General features: G+C 38.1%; 1 protein-coding gene across 1 annotated transcript in view; it reads left to right on the forward strand.

Annotated features, from left to right (window-relative positions):
- jarid2 (jumonji and AT-rich interaction domain containing 2) overlaps nucleotides 1-19,612 on the forward strand; it is a 249,129-nt gene that overhangs the window by 151,208 nt on the left and 78,309 nt on the right. The window contains exon 3 of the mRNA XM_008108814.3: nucleotides 17,092-17,233. Coding sequence (XP_008107021.2) covers nucleotides 17,092-17,233 — 142 coding nt within the window. The remainder of the gene's footprint in view (nucleotides 1-17,091; nucleotides 17,234-19,612) is intronic.

Here is a 19,612-nt window from a genome sequence, read left to right on the forward strand (position 1 = left end):
TCAGCTCCAGCTTTCGATACGGGAGCATGAAAGAAGCCTCCTACAAGGATGGTAAAACATCAAACATCCAGGCGTCCCCCAGGGCAATATCCTTGCAGACAACCAAGTCGCTCCTCACACGGGGGAGAAAACTACTGTGTTGCCAAATATCTAAAAAGTGTGTCACCAATATGAAACGTTTTGAAAGCTCTGTCTAGGCGTTTTCTTTTTATGACTTTCTTCACATGAAATGGCTGCTCAAAGCAGTGCCCGTGGGGCAGCTGTTCTGTGTGCTTATTTGCAGCAGCTTGCCATAGAGAACTGGCCCCTCTTGTGTGGTTTGTGTCATGGCACTTTTCAGAATTCCTGCTAGCATTTATAGCCATATCCCAAAGCAGCAAGGCAACTGCTAATCTGGATGTCTAAGTAGTATGCATGATAAAAGTATTGCATGCACCGACTAAACTATGGTGGCCATTTCAAGTGAAATGTTCCTTGAAAATCTAGATGAATATTAATCTTTTGAGTGACACACAAAAAAGCCTTCAAGTTATCAGAAAATGTCTGCACACATTCAGTGGGTGTTTATACCCTGCAATAATACAAAATAAAGTATGTGTCTGACTGTTTGACTTTAAACAATTTTAGATCAGGATGTATGTTTGTAATTGGAAGAGTGAAGTAGTTTCACTCAAATGCAATGATTAAGTCAATTCTATTTTGGAGATCTCCTTTTGACAGTCTGACAAAACCCATCTGCTCTAGAATGACATGTACGCTTAACTTCCTTAGTAGTGATGTTTATCTGCATGTATAAAATCATTCTTCTGTTATTTTACAGAATGTAAAAAAAAGCATTGGGTCAAGACTTTTTGGCATAACAGTAGTCATATTGGTGTGCTGTGATTATCATTTAAATGCTACGAGCTTTGTCATTCGGAAAGGCTTGCAGTCACCACAAAGGTGGCACACTCACATTCTATTTATGCTTTTATTTATTTTTTAGAGCTAGTTTTCTTTTTATGTTCGTAGACTGGTGTTCTAAATGGATTCTTTCATATCTGAAAAACAGCCCCGCAACTATACAAGATGGTGAATAGATACATTATAAGGATTATTTATGGGATTTTTTTTTGCTCTGATGAAAACAATGTGTCTGTTGAAATGTGGCCAACTCTTTTGACGTAAATTTCCCAAAGCACTAGAATGCTTTGCCCCTCTTCCCACGTGGTTTATCCAGAAATAGAAGCATATAGGAGGTACCTCCTAATTACATGCAATTCTCCCATAGTCTCAGGCAAGGACAGACTGGGGAAAAGAGTGGATTAAAATATGCTTCCAAAATAAATAATAAATTAGATTATTTTTGATTTAACAAATTGTAAAAGCTGCATTTTCTCTTACACCATGATTATAAATAGTAATGTTTGATAATTTGGATATAAACGGTACCTCTTCAATTATAGTAGAATTGTGTCTCAAAGATATGCCAGCTGTGGTGGGTTAGAAATAGGCAGAAACCTTTTGTGTTTCCTACACTGCTCATAACTATCTTCTGCCAGCTGGCACAACTTCTCTGGTTTCTTAGGTAATCTGGCAGAAAATTAAAAATGGGGGAGGATCAGAGGGGAGTAGAGTAAGGGAGGAGCCAAACTATTCCAGATCCAAATTTATCACAACCCAAGGGGCACTGTCTCTATGCTGTCATAATACCCCTATGAGATTAGTCCTCAGTTTTTCCAGTTCTTTCGGGTTGAAAGAAATGTGTGGCTTGAACACCACTTTGGTTGGCATAGTACCATCCCAGCCGGCCCTCAGCCATTTATGAGTGAAAATTACTGCCTTAATCTCTAAACCGAATAAGTACCTCTGAAAGATATGCGAAGCAATATCTACATGAACGAAGAACCCATTTTCTTTTACCTACCAAACGCAGGTGTTCATTTTCAACTGATGAAAGCAAACTGTTATAGTCTTGCCTATCCTTCTCCACTACCACCACCATCATCTCCTACCTTCCAAAAAAGTGAAAACTGTTGTTGTTGTTGTTGTTTGTATCACTCTTTATGTCATAGAATCATAGAATTGGAAGAGACAGCATGGGCCATCTAGTCCAATACAATGTAATTTAAAACCTCTATCAACAGTATTAACAATAAACAATTAAAATACAGACACAAACATATATGGGCAAACAATAGAAAAAGGTGTGCTTAAAATACTGAGAACAGTTTAAAACTGAGACATTTAAAAGGCAAGAAATAACAACAGTATATCATTCCGCTTTAATTGTGAACATTCAGTTTCCAAATTATCTTGTCTTGCGCTATTCTAGCACTTTGAAATATGCCTGAAAGCATACCAGTAGCCTGTGAGGTTGTGTGCTTCTCGTAATCAGCAGTCTTGCTGCAATTCTTTGGACTTTCTAAAGTTTCGGATCAGTTTTAAAAGGCAGCCACATGTAAAGTGGATTATCATAATCTGATTGGGATTAATTATGTAATTATGGGTCGTGGCACAGAGAAAAGAACACATTAAAACCTGGGCAAGGTCATATATGGAGACAAAGCCTGTCAGACTGGATTTAAACCATATAGGACTTTAAAGATCATAAATAGCGCTTTTAATGGTGCCCTCAAACAGAATCAGAGACAGTTGGAGCTATTGAACAATCTTAACTAAGGCATGTGTTACCATGGCTAGATAAGACATATCCAGGAGCAGGCATAGTTAGCATACTACCTTTAATTGTCCAAATGTACTTCTAGCCTTTGAAGAACCTAAATGAAGCATCCAGGTTTAGAACTAAACCCAGGAAGATTCCCAAACAACAAACACAGGTCTTCCCAAGTACACCACTTTCCTTCAATGACTGGATCCTTATTCCTCATCTGCGTTTTGGTTGACGAGAAGCACTTTTGGCTTGTGTGGACTAAACTTTAAGTAACTATCAGACTTTCTGTTTTATACATTTTTTGCTCAACATCCATAATTGACATTTGAAGATATTTTAACTGAAATAATTGAAGTCTCTTTTGCATTCCACAACAAAGGTGCTAAAAGGAAAACATTATTATGCTCACTACCTTCTTACACTCTTTGGGATAGTGGGACATCCAGGCGGCCTCCTTAGCATCTGAAATTCTCAGTAGATATGGGAGAAGACAGCCTTTCAGGTATGCTATGTCCTCAAACTAGCACCTTGAATTGAGCTCAGAAGGAATCCAGTAATCAGTGTTGTTGATACAAAATCAGTGATATGTTGTGTCTAAAACAGGCATAGGAAAACTTCAGCCCTCCAAGTGTTTTGGACTTCAACTCCCAGAAATCCCAGCCAGTATACAGACTGTCCAAAACCTCTGAAAGGCTGAAGTTTGCCCATGCCCAGTCTAAAACACAAATTAGCTAACATTGTTTCAATTCCTGCAGTGTTTTAGTTTTAGCTTCCAGGATATTTTTAAGGGAGCCCCATGTTGAGCATATTGTAGTGGTCTAATTCAGAGGTAATAGCCACTGAACAGAGGAGCTGCAGTTTGCCTGGTCAATGTAATGCAAATTGATATAAGGCCAGCTGAAGTTATCCACAATTATATTATGAAATTGTAGATAATTATCCACAATTATGGATAATTTTTCTCTGACACACAATTATTTAAGCCATTTATTATATCCAACTAAATGTGATTTGCTATAAGTCCTGCTCTGTATTAATGTTTTGCAGCAATTGTTCTTGCCATGCTCATTGTGAACAACAAAGAATAACAATGTTAGTGCATTTGTTGTTTTTCTCCTCCTATTTTACCTTTATCTGATGAATCAAATTATACTGAAATCATTACCAGGTTTCTTCTCTTAAGAAAAAGGAGGAACCCAGCATTCCTTGGCTCATGTGATCGAAATCTGTTCTGGATATTTTGGTCAATCTGTAGTGCCTTGTGCTGCAGATGTCCATGCTAAAGTATTTTAGTTATTCTTAAGACCATTGCCCATATATGCAATTTCATTTATCCACAGCCAGTGGAAAATGGTCTCCCCTAGACAATTCTGGAGGACTTTTTTGGTTCTCCACCACAACTCCATGATATGCAGGGATTGAAAGCGAAGTGATTCAGTAGCAATTGGTCATATCCATGATTTCACTTAAATGCAGACCACTCATAAACTGTGGATACTGAGATTTTTCATTTACACTATATAACAAAAATTGAAAAAATCAGTTTTATTTCCTTTTTTAATTGTTCAATACTTACTGGTACTTTGAAAGTAGTAGAAACTTTGTTTTTGTGACTGCTACAAACTATCGAACTGGTAGAGACTATAAACAAATTGAAAAACTATAGCAAAATATGCTGCAGGATGTCCCATAAAAACAAAAGTTTTTGCATTTTAATAAACCTTTCCTATGTTTTTATCATAGAACAAATTAGGAAATGACATTTATAACCCAGGAACAAAAATGAGTTACATAGTGTTATTCGATTGCATAGTTGATACAGGGGATTTAATCAATCTTCCAACCTCAATCTATTAAGAGTTCACTCTTTCCCCCTTGAAATCAGCAATGTCTTTTTCCGTGTAGCATGAAGAGTTCAGATGTATCTCATTTTGAACCCGAATATTATTAAAGTTACTGAAAAGTCTGCTCTTCGCATATATTTGCGAGGCTTATTTTCCACTATTAAAAAAAACTTTCATTCACTCATGTGTAAGAGATAGAGAGGACACGTATGTGCAATCGTTTATTATTTATAAGAGACCGTTTTAAACAACCTTTTATTTTCATTAATTTAAAAGAGTAACTCTCCAGAGACTGAAGACCAGTGTTTTTATATTTTTAGTAGAACCAAATGATAAAGCTGTTCTTGAACTGGGTTGCTGTGAGTTTTCCAGACTGTATGGCCATGTTCCAGAAGCATTCTTTCCTGACGTTTTACCTGCGCAGGCTTTGTCAGAGGTTGTCAGGTATCCTCACAACCTCTGAGGATGCCTGCCATAGATGCAGGCGAAATGTCAGGAAAGAATGCTTCTGGTACATGGCCATGCAGCCCAGAAAATTCACAGCAACCTAGAGATTCCGGCAATGAAAGCCTTTGACAACACATTGTTCTTGAACTGTTTCACCTAAGATGTCAAGGAGAAGAATGGGGAAAGTTTCATCACATCCTAAGTGTGTCATGGCAGCACGTCTGTAATGGTACAGGCTACACATGCTTGATGTCTCCATCTCCATACATCTCTTAGAAGAAGCTCAGAAGCATTCCTTTCATCTTGAATTTACAGTCTCACTACCATGGCTCCTATGTATGTGCTTTCAATTTGCCTGTTAACTTATGGCAACCCTATGAACTTCATAGGGTTTTCTTAAACAAGAGGAGCTTTTGCCAGTTCCTTCCTCTGAAATATAGCCTGTGGCTTCTGGTATTTGTTGGTTGACTTCCATCCAATACCAGGGCTGACCCTGCTTAGCTTCCAGGATTAGGTGGGATCTGGTGGGAATTTTTAGACTATTTAAGTATTCTACCTTTTACTATTTTATGGGCGGCAGTAAAGGCTCAAGATGCTGATGGGTAGGGATATCAATCTTCGTTGTTTGTACAAAGTGAAAAATTGCAAGTGTTCTCCTTACGGGTTGGGATTGCAAGGGTGGATTATTTTGGCATATTTTTTATGGTTCCCCCATATGTAGCCTTAATTGTGACTACAGTAGAGTCTCACGTATCCAACACTCGCTTATCCAACATTCTGGATTATTCAACGCATTTTTATAGTCAATGTTTTCAATACATCGTGATATTTTGGTGCTAAATTCGTAAATACTGTAATTACTACATAGCATAACTGCGTATTGAACTACTTTTTCTGTCAAATTTGTTGTATAACATGAGGTTTTGGTGCTTAATTTGTAAAATCATAATCTAATTTGATGTTTAATAGGCTTTTCCTTAATTCCTCCTTATTATCTAACATATTTGCTTATCCAACATTCTGCCGGCCTGTTTATGTTGGATAAGTGAGACTCTACTGTATTATTTTTGCACAAAGAATGCGGTTGGGGGCACAAAATACATTCTGACTTTTTGAAAGTGATGATGCAAAAAAGAAGAAAAGCTTAACTTTTTTTTTCTTTTTTGCACAGAGATAAAAAAAAGACTTGTGGTACTACATGTACTTTCTTATACTGGATATGGATGACAGGGAATTTCATTCAGTTCATATTTTAAGCAGTTCCTATTTCCCAGGCGAATGTGTTATCAGAACATGGCTGTCTTTGAGTTGCACATGTTATTACAATTTGACATTATCTACTGAAAAAGGTGTACAAAAATATAACTGCACAAAATGCAAATTTCACGCTAAACATGTGAGAAGAATTGTACAGTTGTTAAAGGCACATTTTTGGAGTTTATTAAAAGATTAATGGAAAACAAGATGGAGTGGAGTTGATAGCTGGGACATACGAGATTCTGAGATGAACTTGAAATAGATGTATATATCCATTCCATGCTAAGTAGCTTTAACAGCCAGTTTGGAGCCTCTCTGCTCTTTACGGTTTTTTAAAGTAATTTTGGGCTGTACTTTATTTGTAATTGGTATCTTATAGTTTATGATGGATGCCATGATCCTCCTTCTAGGAAGAAAGGTAAGATAGAATTTTTAAAATAACATAATTTAAGTTGAAAGAGCATAGTTGGATTATTGAAAAGCCTGGTTTGGTTTGGGCTAGTTGTTAAGTCTAAGAAATTTTCTTCTCCAGTTGAATATGGGGAAAAATTCAGAAGAAGTGTTAGCTATGGCGGGGTTCATAATGCAATTTTATGGAGGAATGGCATTTTCAGCCTCAATTTCCTTTGAGGTTAGTTCTCTACTTTTAACCCCTTTGAATAGATTTTATTATTATGCTTTCTGCTAGACTCAGTATTCTCTCTGTAGAGGTAAGGGAGGTAGTAATTGAAATTTGCTTTTCCACTTGTTTTATTAATGTCGGCCAAACCAAAAGCTCTTCTCTAGACTCTTTCGTGGAGTACAGCTTACCAGTAACCAGAATGCAAACAGAAAGAGCAACAAACACAGAGTAAGAGAGATGATGTAATTTATGGGACCAGACGATCTTTTAATACATTGGAAGCAAGCTTTTTGAGTTATATAGCACCTTCCTTCAAGCTTGGATGGTCAGGGGAGATAATAAAAACAGATGCTTTCTTGAGCAGCCCTGTTCTGGAGACACTGTGTTAATTAAATTATGGTTAGGTAATGCTCAGAGAGTTATAAAGTTTCTCCGGAGACAAAGTAGTTTTAAAAAGTCTGTGTTGTCTGTAGCAATAGAATACAAAATAGGCATTTTCTTTATCTCTGGCTACCACTACGGCCTCATTGTAATGATTATAAAGTTGATTTTTTTTTTTTTTTGGAGTGAGAATGCTCCTTCAGCTGTTTCTCAACAAATGTAATGCGAGTATAAATTTGGAGTCAGAAGAGATTTGTTTACTAAGTGCAAAGGATACAGCAGCCAAGAAGACTCCTTTCTTAACTACATGCATTTCATAGGGCTGATTTTTCAGCATGGCATTTCTCCAGAACAAATATTACACTTGAAAAAAAAGTGCAGCTCAGTCATAATGGTTACCTAAATAACTAGAAGGCCTCAAATTATATGCTTGATTTAGACTTCCCTGGAGTTTGCTAACTGTAAATTTAATCAATGACATTAAAAAAAATATGCCATATTAAAGGAAATAGTTAGAAATTAATGTCAAATGTATATGTTGGATCAGTAACAAGACCGAAATAACTTTTCAGGATCACTGAAGCTATTTCTAAATATTGTTTTATTATATATAAAGTGTTTGGTGTAATGGGCTGCTCTGAAAAATCTTTGCGGGTATTATGTCACTTTTTTAATGTTCCAAAGAAATTTTAATGAGACGGGAAAAGACTTTATATATGGTAATTTGATTTCTTTTGTGTTCTTAATCTACCTCACAGTCTTATTAGGCCAGACAAATCAAAACACGGATTTATGCGTTAACTTTTAAACGTTTTTATTTTGCAGCTCTTTGGTAAGGGAGAGACAGCCAGCCAAGCGTATAAATCTTCCTTAGGTTCTTCACAAGGATGACATTTATACCTTTTTTTAAAAAGCATTTTTTAAATGCAAACAGTAAAGACGCTGTAGCCAGTATGTATGACTTTGACTTGAATAGAACTGTACTGTATTGGAATGAATAAATGCAGAGTGAGAGTTCCTGCTGTGTTCTCCTACCACATAGTTAGAATTGCTTATGAAGAGAGGGGCAACATAATACCTAGCTCCATCCCTTCCATTGCAATCCCTGTGCTGGCTCCAGTTTCCCCCATACACTAGATTGTATGCATGTGCAGTGAGGAAACTCTTATACTTGCTTAGGTTCCTTAACGTAAATGGTATGATAACCTTCTCAGATATTGCCTAGAGCAGGGGTCCCCAAACTTTTTTAACAGGGGGCCAGTTCACGGTCCCTCAGACCATTGGAGGGCCGGATTATAGTTTTTTTTAAAAAAAGCTATGAACAAATTCCTATGCGTACTGCACATATCTTATTTTGAAGTAAAAACAAAAACAAAAAAGGAACAAATACAGTCTCAATGTTAATAATAATAATAATAATCATCATCATCATCAAAATAATAAAGAGGGTTGGAAGAGACCCCTTGGGACATCTACTCCCTCCCCCTTTTGCTTTTGTGCATCACATCATAATCAAAGCACCCCTGACAGATAGCCACCCAATAACAACAACAACAACAACACCATAATAAACATGGTTGGAAGAGACCCCTTGGGCCATAGAGTCCAACCCCTTTCTCCCTTTGTGAACCAAAACATAAAGCACCCCTGACCAACAACAACAACAACAACAATAATAATACACTAAAAATCAGGGTTGGAAGAAATTGCTAGCCTTCAAGAAAAATGAATCCACGACAGGGCTGCAAAGGAGGGAGTCTGTGTGGCAAGATAAAACGGGAGCCCTCTACCTTTTACCACAGGCATGCCTCTATTGTTGTTTCGCCTCCTCCATTGCAGGAAGGCGCATACCAGGTGAGGGAGGAGGAGGAAAAGGAGTGTGCGAGGTGAGCGAGGAGGCAGGAAAGGCACGCATCTTTCCCTCCTCTCTCGTTCTGTGCAGGCCTTCCTCAGCGGTAGCGAGGAGGAAAGGAGGAAAGGCCCACGCCTTTTCCTCGCCCCGTGAGGCCCTTCCTCGACAGCGGGAAAGGTGCGTGCGTGACGAGGAAATGGCGTGCGCCTTTCTCACTTCTCTCACCTCACGCGCACCTTTCCCACTGCCTTCCTCGACGGTGGCAGCGGGAAAGCTGCCCGCGAGGTGAGGGAGGAAAGTCACATGCCTTTTCCTCGCCTCGTGCAGCTCTTCCTCGGCGGCAGCAGCGGGAAAGGTGAGTGCAGGGCGAGGAAAAGCCATGCACCTTTCCTCCCTCACCCTGCGCTCACCTTTCCCGCTGCCTCCCTCAGCAGCGGCAGCGGGAAAGCGCCCCACGCAGCGGGGGAGGAATGCCTTTTCCTCCCCCCGTGCAGCCCTTCCTCGATGGTGGGAAAGCTGCCCCTGGGGTGAGGGAGGAAAGCCGCACACCTTTTCCTCGCCCCGTGCGGCCCTTCCTCAGCAGCGGCAGTGGGAAAAGTGCCTGTGGGGCGATGGAGATAAGAAAGGCATGTGCCTTTTCCTCCTTCTCCACACTACATGCACCTTTCTTGGCGGAGGAGGAAGGAGCCACCACCGCGGGGGCCGGATAAATGGCTCCGATGGGCCGGATGTGGCCCGCGGGCCGTACTTTGGGGACCCCTGGCCTAGAGCAATGCTTCTTAAACTATAGGCCCTGACCCCAAATGGGGTACCCTTAGCACACTGTTGGGGGTCATGAAAAATTTGGCAAAAGTACAGTAGAGTCTCACTTATCCAAGCCTTGCTTATCCAAGCCTCTGGATGATCCAAGCCATTTTTGCAGTCAATGTTTTCAATATATCGTGATATTTTGGTGCTAAAGTCGTAAATACAGTAATTACAACATAACATTACTGCGTATTGAACTACTTTTTCTGTCAAATTTGTTGTATAACATGATGTTTTGGTGCTTAATTTGTAAAATCATAACCTAATTTGATGTTTAATAGGCTTTTCCTGAATCCCTCCTTATTATCCAAGATATTCGCTTATCCAAGGTTCTGCTGGTCCATTTAGCTTGGATAAGTGAGACTCTACTGTAAAAGGTTTTTGAATGCCAACTAGTGGCTGTTTTAGATATATACACAGCTGTGTTAACAAAAACATGAAGTATTTACAGTGGGCCCTGCAGAAAATGCTTCAGGTGTATTTCATAAAAAAGGAAAATTACTCTGTTTAACAAATCTTGCAAAATGCTTGTCCTGGATCTTGGCTGCTACCACTGGGCTAGACTTCTGGACCCAGACCTTGTGCCTTGTAATCCTGTTTTGAACTTTGCTGTTTCCTGAATCCCTGCTTTGGACCTTACTATACCTTTAAACCTTGAATCTGAACTCTGGACTGGCTTACTGGCTTGATTTATGTACCAGAATTCTCGTTTGTACCTTCGGACTTGAGTTTAGCTTTGATTATCAGGTTTGACTTTGGAACTCTGACTATCGTTTTGTACATTTGGAACTTTGGACGTTGATTTGTGTTACCTCAGCTATGTGCTGTATTTCTGTTCTGTTAGCCAGACCTTGGAAAGACTCAAGTGTTTTCGTTCTTTATTTTAGTAAATCTGGTCTTGGCACTCCCTGGTTTTGGTTAAACTCTTGTCTAGTTGTTGAGAACTTCCTGGAAGACAACACAAAGGGGTTACAAGTGGGAAAAGTGTAAAGAAAAAACAAAAACCCTGATGTAGAGTGCCTGATATTCGTCGGCCATCTCCCATCCAAGCACTAACTGTTTAGCTTGCAAAATCAGGCTCCTTTAGGATAGTAATTATAATGATAATAATAAACTTTATTTATATCCCGCCCTCTCCAAACAGGACTTGAGGCGGCTTACAACAAGTATTTGGTAACAAAAACATGACACAGCTCCTATACTTCTCATGGTTGTGTAAAAGGGGATTTCAACAACCACGTAACAAGTAACACAACTATGAAAGGTGCGGGAGCACATTTCAGTCTGCACAACCCTAACTTTAATGGACAGGTTGATGTCCTCATAGACTTCCTATAGGTTAGTTGCTTTGGGAAAGGGGATTTCCAGACTCAGTTGTGCTTTGGATTGTTCCATAAGGACTATTTTTGTGATGTTATCTCCTCCCCTTAAGCAGGTCAGCTTAGCTGTGAAAGGAAGTGACCTATAACATGTGGACTTAATTTATTTCTTTTGGTGGTAATGACCATCACATGCTGTTACTTTCTGGATTAATGTAACAAGTGGCCAGATCCCTGTCCTCTGCAGCAAGAATAGGGCTTTTTTTTTCCATTACAAGGAGGCTTGCCACACTAGTGGAGAAAGTTCTCTCTTATTCTGTTTTTAAAAAACCCTGACTCTCTCCCGTTTTTCTCCCTGGAAACTGCTGGAAATCTAGGTCTCCTGAAATTCTATTCTTTGCAATTCTGGGATGCTTCCTGGAGTGCTGTTATACTTGCAGAGAAGCAACACACATTCCAGGTGGCTTGCATTTTGTTTAAAGGAAGGAACAATAGAGGTAATTTCTGGGAGTTAGGGGCAAAGTGACCATCTGCAGCCCCCGTCAGGTTCAGGGGCTGTGGGAGACCTGCTCTGCAGGAAAAGTAACAAAAAACACAGCCAATTTCTGGTAGTAAATTACCAAGTTTGTTGAAGATTTTACATAATATATATCACATGCTAACTATTTGCCTTCAGGAAAGACAACTCTACTGTGTAAATAAAACAATAAACTTGACTCTTGAAATTGTGGGCTTTAATGTGACTTCAATAAAAGCATTTTTTTTTTGGTTGGAGGCAAGTCATTTTACCATGTGTTTTTATACTTTTTATCTCACTTGGAGGGCAAATGTGGTAAAATTGACTGTGATGATCTATAATACCACTTTTAGCCTATAAAGGCCTACATGGCTCAGATCCAGGTTGTTTGAAGGTATGTATTTTCCCATAGGAACCTGCACAGCTAGATGTTCTATAATACCACTTTTAACCTATAAAGCCCTACATGGCTTAGATCCAGGTTTTCTGAAGGTATATATTCTCCCATAGAAACCTGCACAAGCTCTGCAATGTTTAGAAGATGTTTATCTCTATCCTATTACTGTCACAGGTACATCTGGTAGGAACAAGGGAGAGAGCTCTTCTTCATGGCTGCTTCCCAGTTTTGGACTTTCATTCCTAGAAGGAATATGCTGATTCCTTTCTTGTTTTTCTTCTCATGGCTTTTTATTTGTCTGCCTGGTTTATGGACTTTATGAGGCTTTCAGTGATGCCCTAAGTTATTCACGTTAGTTGTTTTTGAATGGTTAAATTTTAAAATTAAAATTGCATTTAATTTGATTTGCAGTTCACTTTCTATATCCTGCATATTTGCAGGGTTAGCATTCCTGGACTTCATTTAGATACGCAGAACAGTGTATAATAGCAAACTTTATTGAAATGAATGAGTTTTGATCCAATAATACCATAGCGGCATGCAGGAAGACCTAGAAAATGCCTAGAGAGTGCATACCATATTTTGTTGGACAAGGGTACAGGTCACACACAGATACAGGGAGGTCATGCTATATATTTAAAATTAAATATGCTTTTAGTGATTGCAGGTTTTATGTGTAATTTGTGTATGGACCCTTGTATCCCAGGGTTGTGTGTTCAGCAGCATATGTTGGTATGCAACTACCAGAGAACATGGTTGATGTTCATATAGTTGATGACATTCAGTGTAGCTGAGGACACATACTCCCATAACACTCTTTCAGTGTGTAAGGTAGGTTGAGTGAGTGAACCCAGCCACTCTTTGCGAGCGAAGTTTCATTGTAGATATGACCACAGTGTCACTACTTCCTGCTGCTATGTTAGGTGTTAAACAGAGTGGTGGAGGAAAAGCTATTAATAATGAAAATGGTAAAGGAGAAGATCTGCTTTTATATACTTAAAGGCATATTGAAGAGTTTTACGAAGCTGTGAGGCAAAGGAGACTATTTTCCAAGATGTAATTGAAATTATTGTAGGAGTTATAGTTTTTTAAAAAGTCAAATATTAAACCTATTGTATATTACTTTCTGAGATCTTTGGTACAGCTATTTTTGTAGCAGATTTGGTGTTTTCATAAAAGTTCCATGGCTTTAAAGTGATTTAATGAACAGTTTTTCAGCTTTTGTTTACCAGAAGCTAGTTTTGATTAATATCTTACACCTTTATCATTTTGTGAATGAAGGTGATCTTTTGTTTATGCAAGGGTTAGGGTTGCTACTCAACTGGTTTGTTTTCTACCCTAATTATTTTAATAAGCTATTATTAAAGTAAAGAGACTGACAGACCCACAATAAAAAAAAACCTGCAATGCCTTAAACTAGCAAATTATTACAGATTGAGCTCCCCTCCAGTTTCACCATACACTTTCTGGCTGCGTAGTATTTCAAATATAAACATGCAGGACACATGCTAAAAGTGGGATTATAGATAGTAAAGTTGAAGGAGAAATTAAATACAGAAAGCTCAGGCGGTAACATGCTTGCAGCTTAAAAATAGATTGTTAACTGTGTATTTTTTCCTAACAAGCAACTGAATCCATTTTTAAAAAAACAGATATAAAACCACAATTCTAATTTAATGTACTGTACTTTTCTTGTACAGTAGAGTCTCACTTATCCAACGTAAACGGGCCGGCAGAACGTTGGATAAGCAAATATGTTGGATAATAAGGAGAGATGAAGGAGAAGCCTATTAAACATCAAATTCGGTTATGATTTTACAAATTAAGCACCAAAACATCATGTTATACAACAAATTTGACAGAAAAAGTAGTTCAATATGCAGTAATGGTATGTAGTAATTACTGTATTTATGAATTTAGCACCAAAAAATCACGATATATTGAAAACATTGACTACAAAAATGTGTTGGATAATCCAGAACGTTGGATAAGCGAATGTTGGATAAGTGAGACTCTACTGTATTTCATATGAAAGAGACAGTGTCGTATAGTGGTTTAGTCTTGGTCTATAACTCTGGAGACCAGAGTTCAAATCCCCTCTTGGTCATGGAAACCCAGGCGGTGACCTGGGCGTATATGCTGTCAAGATACTTGTCATCTTAGGGCAGCACCATGAATTTCATTGGGTATTTTAGGCAAAAAATGTTCAAAAGTAGTTTACCAATTACTTCCTCTAAAATCTGTGTATGTCTGCAGTGTTGGAGTATAGAAATCAGGAAATGTTTTCTGGCATCACAGCCTTCTCTGTAGAGGTTTTGGGACTGTAAACTCTGGATGAAAAATTCCTGCTGTGGTAGCGTTATCTCCTGTTAACATCAGTATCAACACAAATGCAAGTCTACCACATTTGAGGTATTCTCAATCTTCATCAATTCAGATGTGCAATGCTATGCACAGCAGTTGGGATTCTAAAGGCTTGGAGAGTTCTCAAGAATATTAGGGATGAGGGAACTGAAATAATGCAAAATAATCTTTACTAGATAATGGGTGGTTCTACACAAACACTATAATGCAGTTTGTAGCTGACTCAAGAGCACAGTATCCACAAAATGTATACCCAAATGTGCACTGCAGCACACATTAAGCCAGAAACAGTGGGTTAAAAATCTCACTAGATGGTAGAGGTGTGCAGACAGCAAAAATCTGTTTAGTTTTGAAATACGAATTTAGTATGCCCTGTTTTATTTCATAAGTTTTTCTAAACTATCTTGAAGGATATGTTTTGTTTCAAATTCAAAACACCAAAAAAAACCCTCAAATATTTTGTGTCATTAATCTGCCCATTCGCACCAATGGGAACACTTCCAAAGCTAGCTTCTCCACGATTTTATGGCTATCAGGATGCAACTTGCTACACTTGTAGCAACCTCTGTAAGCCACCCAAATTTCAGAACATTTCACTCATCCACTGAATTTTGGGAATTTTTAAAGGTTTTTATAAATAATATTTTTTAAAAAATACAAAAGCTATTGCCTTTAATTTCTCTACAGTGAGAAATTACATAACCAGGGCATAATTCCTCCAAAGTTTCAGAAAAATGGAGAAACACCCGCAGCCGAGTCTCTATTTTCTCTTTTCTCCCCTCCCTCAGCCTTGATAGGGTAGAGAGAGCATGTGATGGAGCTAGTTTGGCTGAACCTCCCAGGAGAGTTTGCTTGTGCTAAAAAACAAGCTGATTCATGGAGACATATGAAAACAAACAAACTTCTTCCAAAATTTTCACAGATGGGTGGGAGGGGGGGCAGCTCTGTGTTCGTAAGTTGCATTGTAAGTACGAATTTGCCAAAATACTTATGATTTACAACCCACATCCGAATTTTTGCACAGCTCTACTATACAGTCTGGAAAAAGCCAGATAATGCACTGCAGCTGATCAGAGCATTTCCTATTCAGGGCTCAGGCCAGAGTAATTCTGCATAGACATGGTGTTGGACATGTGCATTAGCGCACCTCAGTGGACTGGTTAAGATTAAAAAATCTGCATTTCCATCAGTTCAATAGCTGTGGATACTGTGATTCCTCGGTTTAATCCTGATCCACAGTTAGTGGATACTCTCAGCCCCAAACCAGTTGGTTAGATGCTGCACAGGTTTTGCTTTAATCCACTTCCAAATTGAATTATAGTGCCTATAAAAAACCTCCCAAAGATGTCTCGAATATGAAATAGCACAGGGGGAAGATGGCAGAATTACATCATTTATTTATTAGAATAATTGCCTTTTCTCATTAGAGAGTCCAAGGTAGTGTACAGGATTCCCTTCTACCCCATTTCACCATCGTAACAACCTTGTGAGGGAGATCAATAGTCTGGTTACTTTTTATCCATCACTACCTGCAATGGGAATCATATGTCCTCCATGTGATATTACACGATTTCTAGCAGCCTTATGTAGTGCAGTTAGTTGTGGGGAGTGCTGGGAATTGCAGCTCAACAACACTGGGAAAGCCACAAGATTCCCACCATGGTTTGGCCATTACATTTCACTGACTTCCAAATGATGCTTAAGCTAGATGAATTTAGGCTTGTGTGGGCAAATAGGATGAAATACGAGAACACATATTGATATGACAGGTGGGATGGTTCATCCCCCTGCACCCATATCCCCTTTTTCATATTTCATGTTTAACTAAAGCCAGACACCCTGACTTATATGTGATTAAGGAGGCCCAAACAGTAAACACAACTGCTTCCACTATGTCTAGTTTGTCCCTGAGATCTGGGGTCCACTAAAACCTGATAGCTCAAAGTCTTTAGGAAATCTCTGAAGCCCCAACTTGTTTTCTTTGGCTTTATCTTGAGTTTTATTTTGTGGAAATGTTTTAGCTGCAGTTACTTAAAATGACTTGGGAGATTGAGTGTTTTCGTTATTGCTTCCATTGTATTGATTTTTGCTCTTTGATTATTGTATTGAATTTTATTAAGCAAGCTGCCTTGCCAGTTCATGACAACTTCAAGAAAATGTGTTTTTGGAAATATAGTCAGCTTATATTAGTGTATCCGCCCAACCTTCTCCTTCCTTTTTTCTTTTTTCTTTCTTTATAATCATACTTCTAAAATCCAATACTTTAAAGAAAATCAAAGCCCTGTTGCTTCACTGTTTAAAAAGGCCTCCTTTAAAAAAATAAAAAATCAAATTTAAAAAGAGTGGTGCACCAGAAATGTTTCATTTGAAATCTCAGCTCTGCAATGTAGATTATAGATTGCAGAAAAGACAACAGGGAAAAAAGTGAAATAGTTTGAGCTGTGTAGCTGGACTCTGAAGGTATTATTTAAACCTCTCAATCAGGCTTTTGTACAAAATTGTAGATTTTGTACAATTACATCTTTGAAATCAATAGAAATGGATTCTTTTCTGAGCGTTGGTATTTTGTTGGTCCTCTTGTTGTTTTACCATTTTTTCTCATGTTTATCCTTTTGTCTTTCTTAATTTTAGGACTTCTTAGTAATGGCCAGTCTAAAGGATTACGACAAGGTGCTGAACATCTGGAGAATGAAAAGGATGATGCATCACAAGTGTCCTCAACTAGCAATGACATTAGTTCTTCAGATTATGAAGAAGGGCCATCAAGGAAAAGGTCAGATTCTCCTAAATCGCAGTAATCTAATGATACATAAACCAATATCGTGAACAATGATGCCATCCATACTAAAAGTATCAAAGCAATGCAGAGAAATCCATTGTATGGTGTATGCTAAGATGTAGACCTTATTTCGTTGCCTTCAAAAAGTAAATTGCCTTAGGGTGCATCTACACTGTAGAATTAATGCAGTTTGACACCACTTGAACTGCCATAGCTCATTGTTATAGCATCTTGGGAGCCATGACAGTTAAAGTGATGCCAGACTGCATTAATTCTATTGACTACTAGAAGCCTTGTTTTCCCAGCTGTAAAAAGATATTCTGTCTGGAAGAGATGGCAAAGCAAAGAACATCACTATGTATGTGTACCACTTGTTATTTTACATTAAAAAATACAGGTTCCATCTCTTTTATAGAAATATTTTTAAAATGTGTTTGCAAAACAATGCATATTCTGGATGTGAAAACTCTTTGATCACCTCTTTTCTATCCAAAGCAAATTTCCCTTTCAGGTTTTCTGGGAGTCTTTTATTTTTTTAATCCCATGCTCACCACCATCCCCTGCTCTTTATTTTTTTACAGAGGTTGCATTGTTAAACAAAACATGGAGTCATACTATTTATTCAAATCTCGGAAGGTAATTGTCCTTGTCGCTGTATAGTTTACATACAAATAATGTAATTTCATGAGAGAAGAGCGTTAGTGTCATCACATTTGATTTGCTTGGAATGGATCCAAAGGACAAGAGTTTAAAAAGCACAGATAACCAGGGAGGGCTGTCTGTATAGGGGACCTCATTATAAAGATGTTGGCTATTGTCGGTAGGGGGGCGACTTGGAGATAATACTGTAACAATCTTGCTCCTGTCTGCTAGAAGTCAGTAATGAAATCCTTGTTGACTCTCATTATATTGCAATCTGGGCCACTTCCTAAATGTGAACTAAGATGGAGGGGGCCCTGCCAATTTCTTACAGAAGACATACTAGAAATACGGAGTGAGTTATGGAGGATTTTCTTTATTGCACTGAGTTAAGAAGGAAAATTGGATGTCTGGGAAATGGTGACTTACTGAAAAGGCAAAGCTGCAGCCTCAGAGCAAAATGTATCCTGTAAATATTCCGTGTTTGAAATCCCAAAGCACTTTTTCTGAAGAATTTTATTTTATTTTTCCAGATAGAGTGGAGAGAACATCAACTGTATTTATGAAAAATGAAACCCATTCTAATGCAAGCATACAGAGATGGGAAAATTACTAAAAACGATCCATATGAAACCTTTTTTAAATCGGCAAATTGGCACAAACTCTTGATACATTTAAAGTGAAAACGGAGAACCCCTCAAGACCTAAACAGACTATTTTCTTGAAATTGTAGTTTAAAGAAAATTTTGAAATTAAGTTCTTGAGTATTTTTCTCTTCTTATTGGCAAATAAGGAGTGTGGAGGTTCAGCCCTTTTCTACACATTAATTCTCAATATATTTTTTTACCCTTTTTGGGGTTTGTTAGCATAAGCAGCTGTTGAGATAGTTAATTAAAAATCACGTGTTGGGTGATACTTTTATTTAAACCACTACATTCTCACAGTTTCCCATTCATGTTGAGTAGTTGCTTTAAGACGGGAAACAAATCCAAATTTGAAAGAAATGTGGGGGATATTAATTTTATTAATATTTATTGATTGTGTCCTATTCTTGTAAAACTAAACTTATTCTGTAAAAAGCAGCACAAACGTTATTTGACTTATAGTTGGCAATAGACAGTTTATGGACCATATGTGCACAACAAATTATTTAACCAAAATTATAGAGGAACATTTGTGCTTCCCTACAAGTTTTACTCCCAAGGAACAATAGCAACACCAGCAAACCTTTTAAAAAATCTGAAAAGAGAAGTGCTTACTTTAATGGTGTATTTTTCAATTTTTGTAATACTTTAAAGATAATTTTTATGTGGAAAAACAATAATGATTTTCTCTAAATCGTGAAACAGTTCTGGAATCCTGTTCATTAATTACAGTCAAAGTAGTTCAATTGAATCAGTTGATTCAATGAACTGAGTGAATGAACTGATGACCGACAGGTCGGCAGTTCGAATCCAGGGAGAGCACAGATGAGCTCCTTCTATCAGCTCCAGTTCCCTTGAGGGGACAGGAGAGAAGCCTTCCACAAGGATGGTAAAACATCAAAAACATTGGTGCGTCCCCTGGGCAACATCCTTTCAGACAATCAATTCTGTCACATCAGAAGTGACTTGCAGTTTCTCAAGTCACTCCTGACACAAAAAAATGTTGAAAATAAATACAGTTGATTCAGTGGATCTTCTCTAGCTCAAGTTATTTAGAGAATTTAGACCAGTTATAAAGCAGTTTAGGTTT

The sequence above is a fragment of the Anolis carolinensis genome, chromosome 4, assembly GCF_035594765.1.
Source record: "Anolis carolinensis isolate JA03-04 chromosome 4, rAnoCar3.1.pri, whole genome shotgun sequence".
Classification (NCBI taxonomy): domain Eukaryota; kingdom Metazoa; phylum Chordata; class Lepidosauria; order Squamata; family Dactyloidae; genus Anolis; species Anolis carolinensis.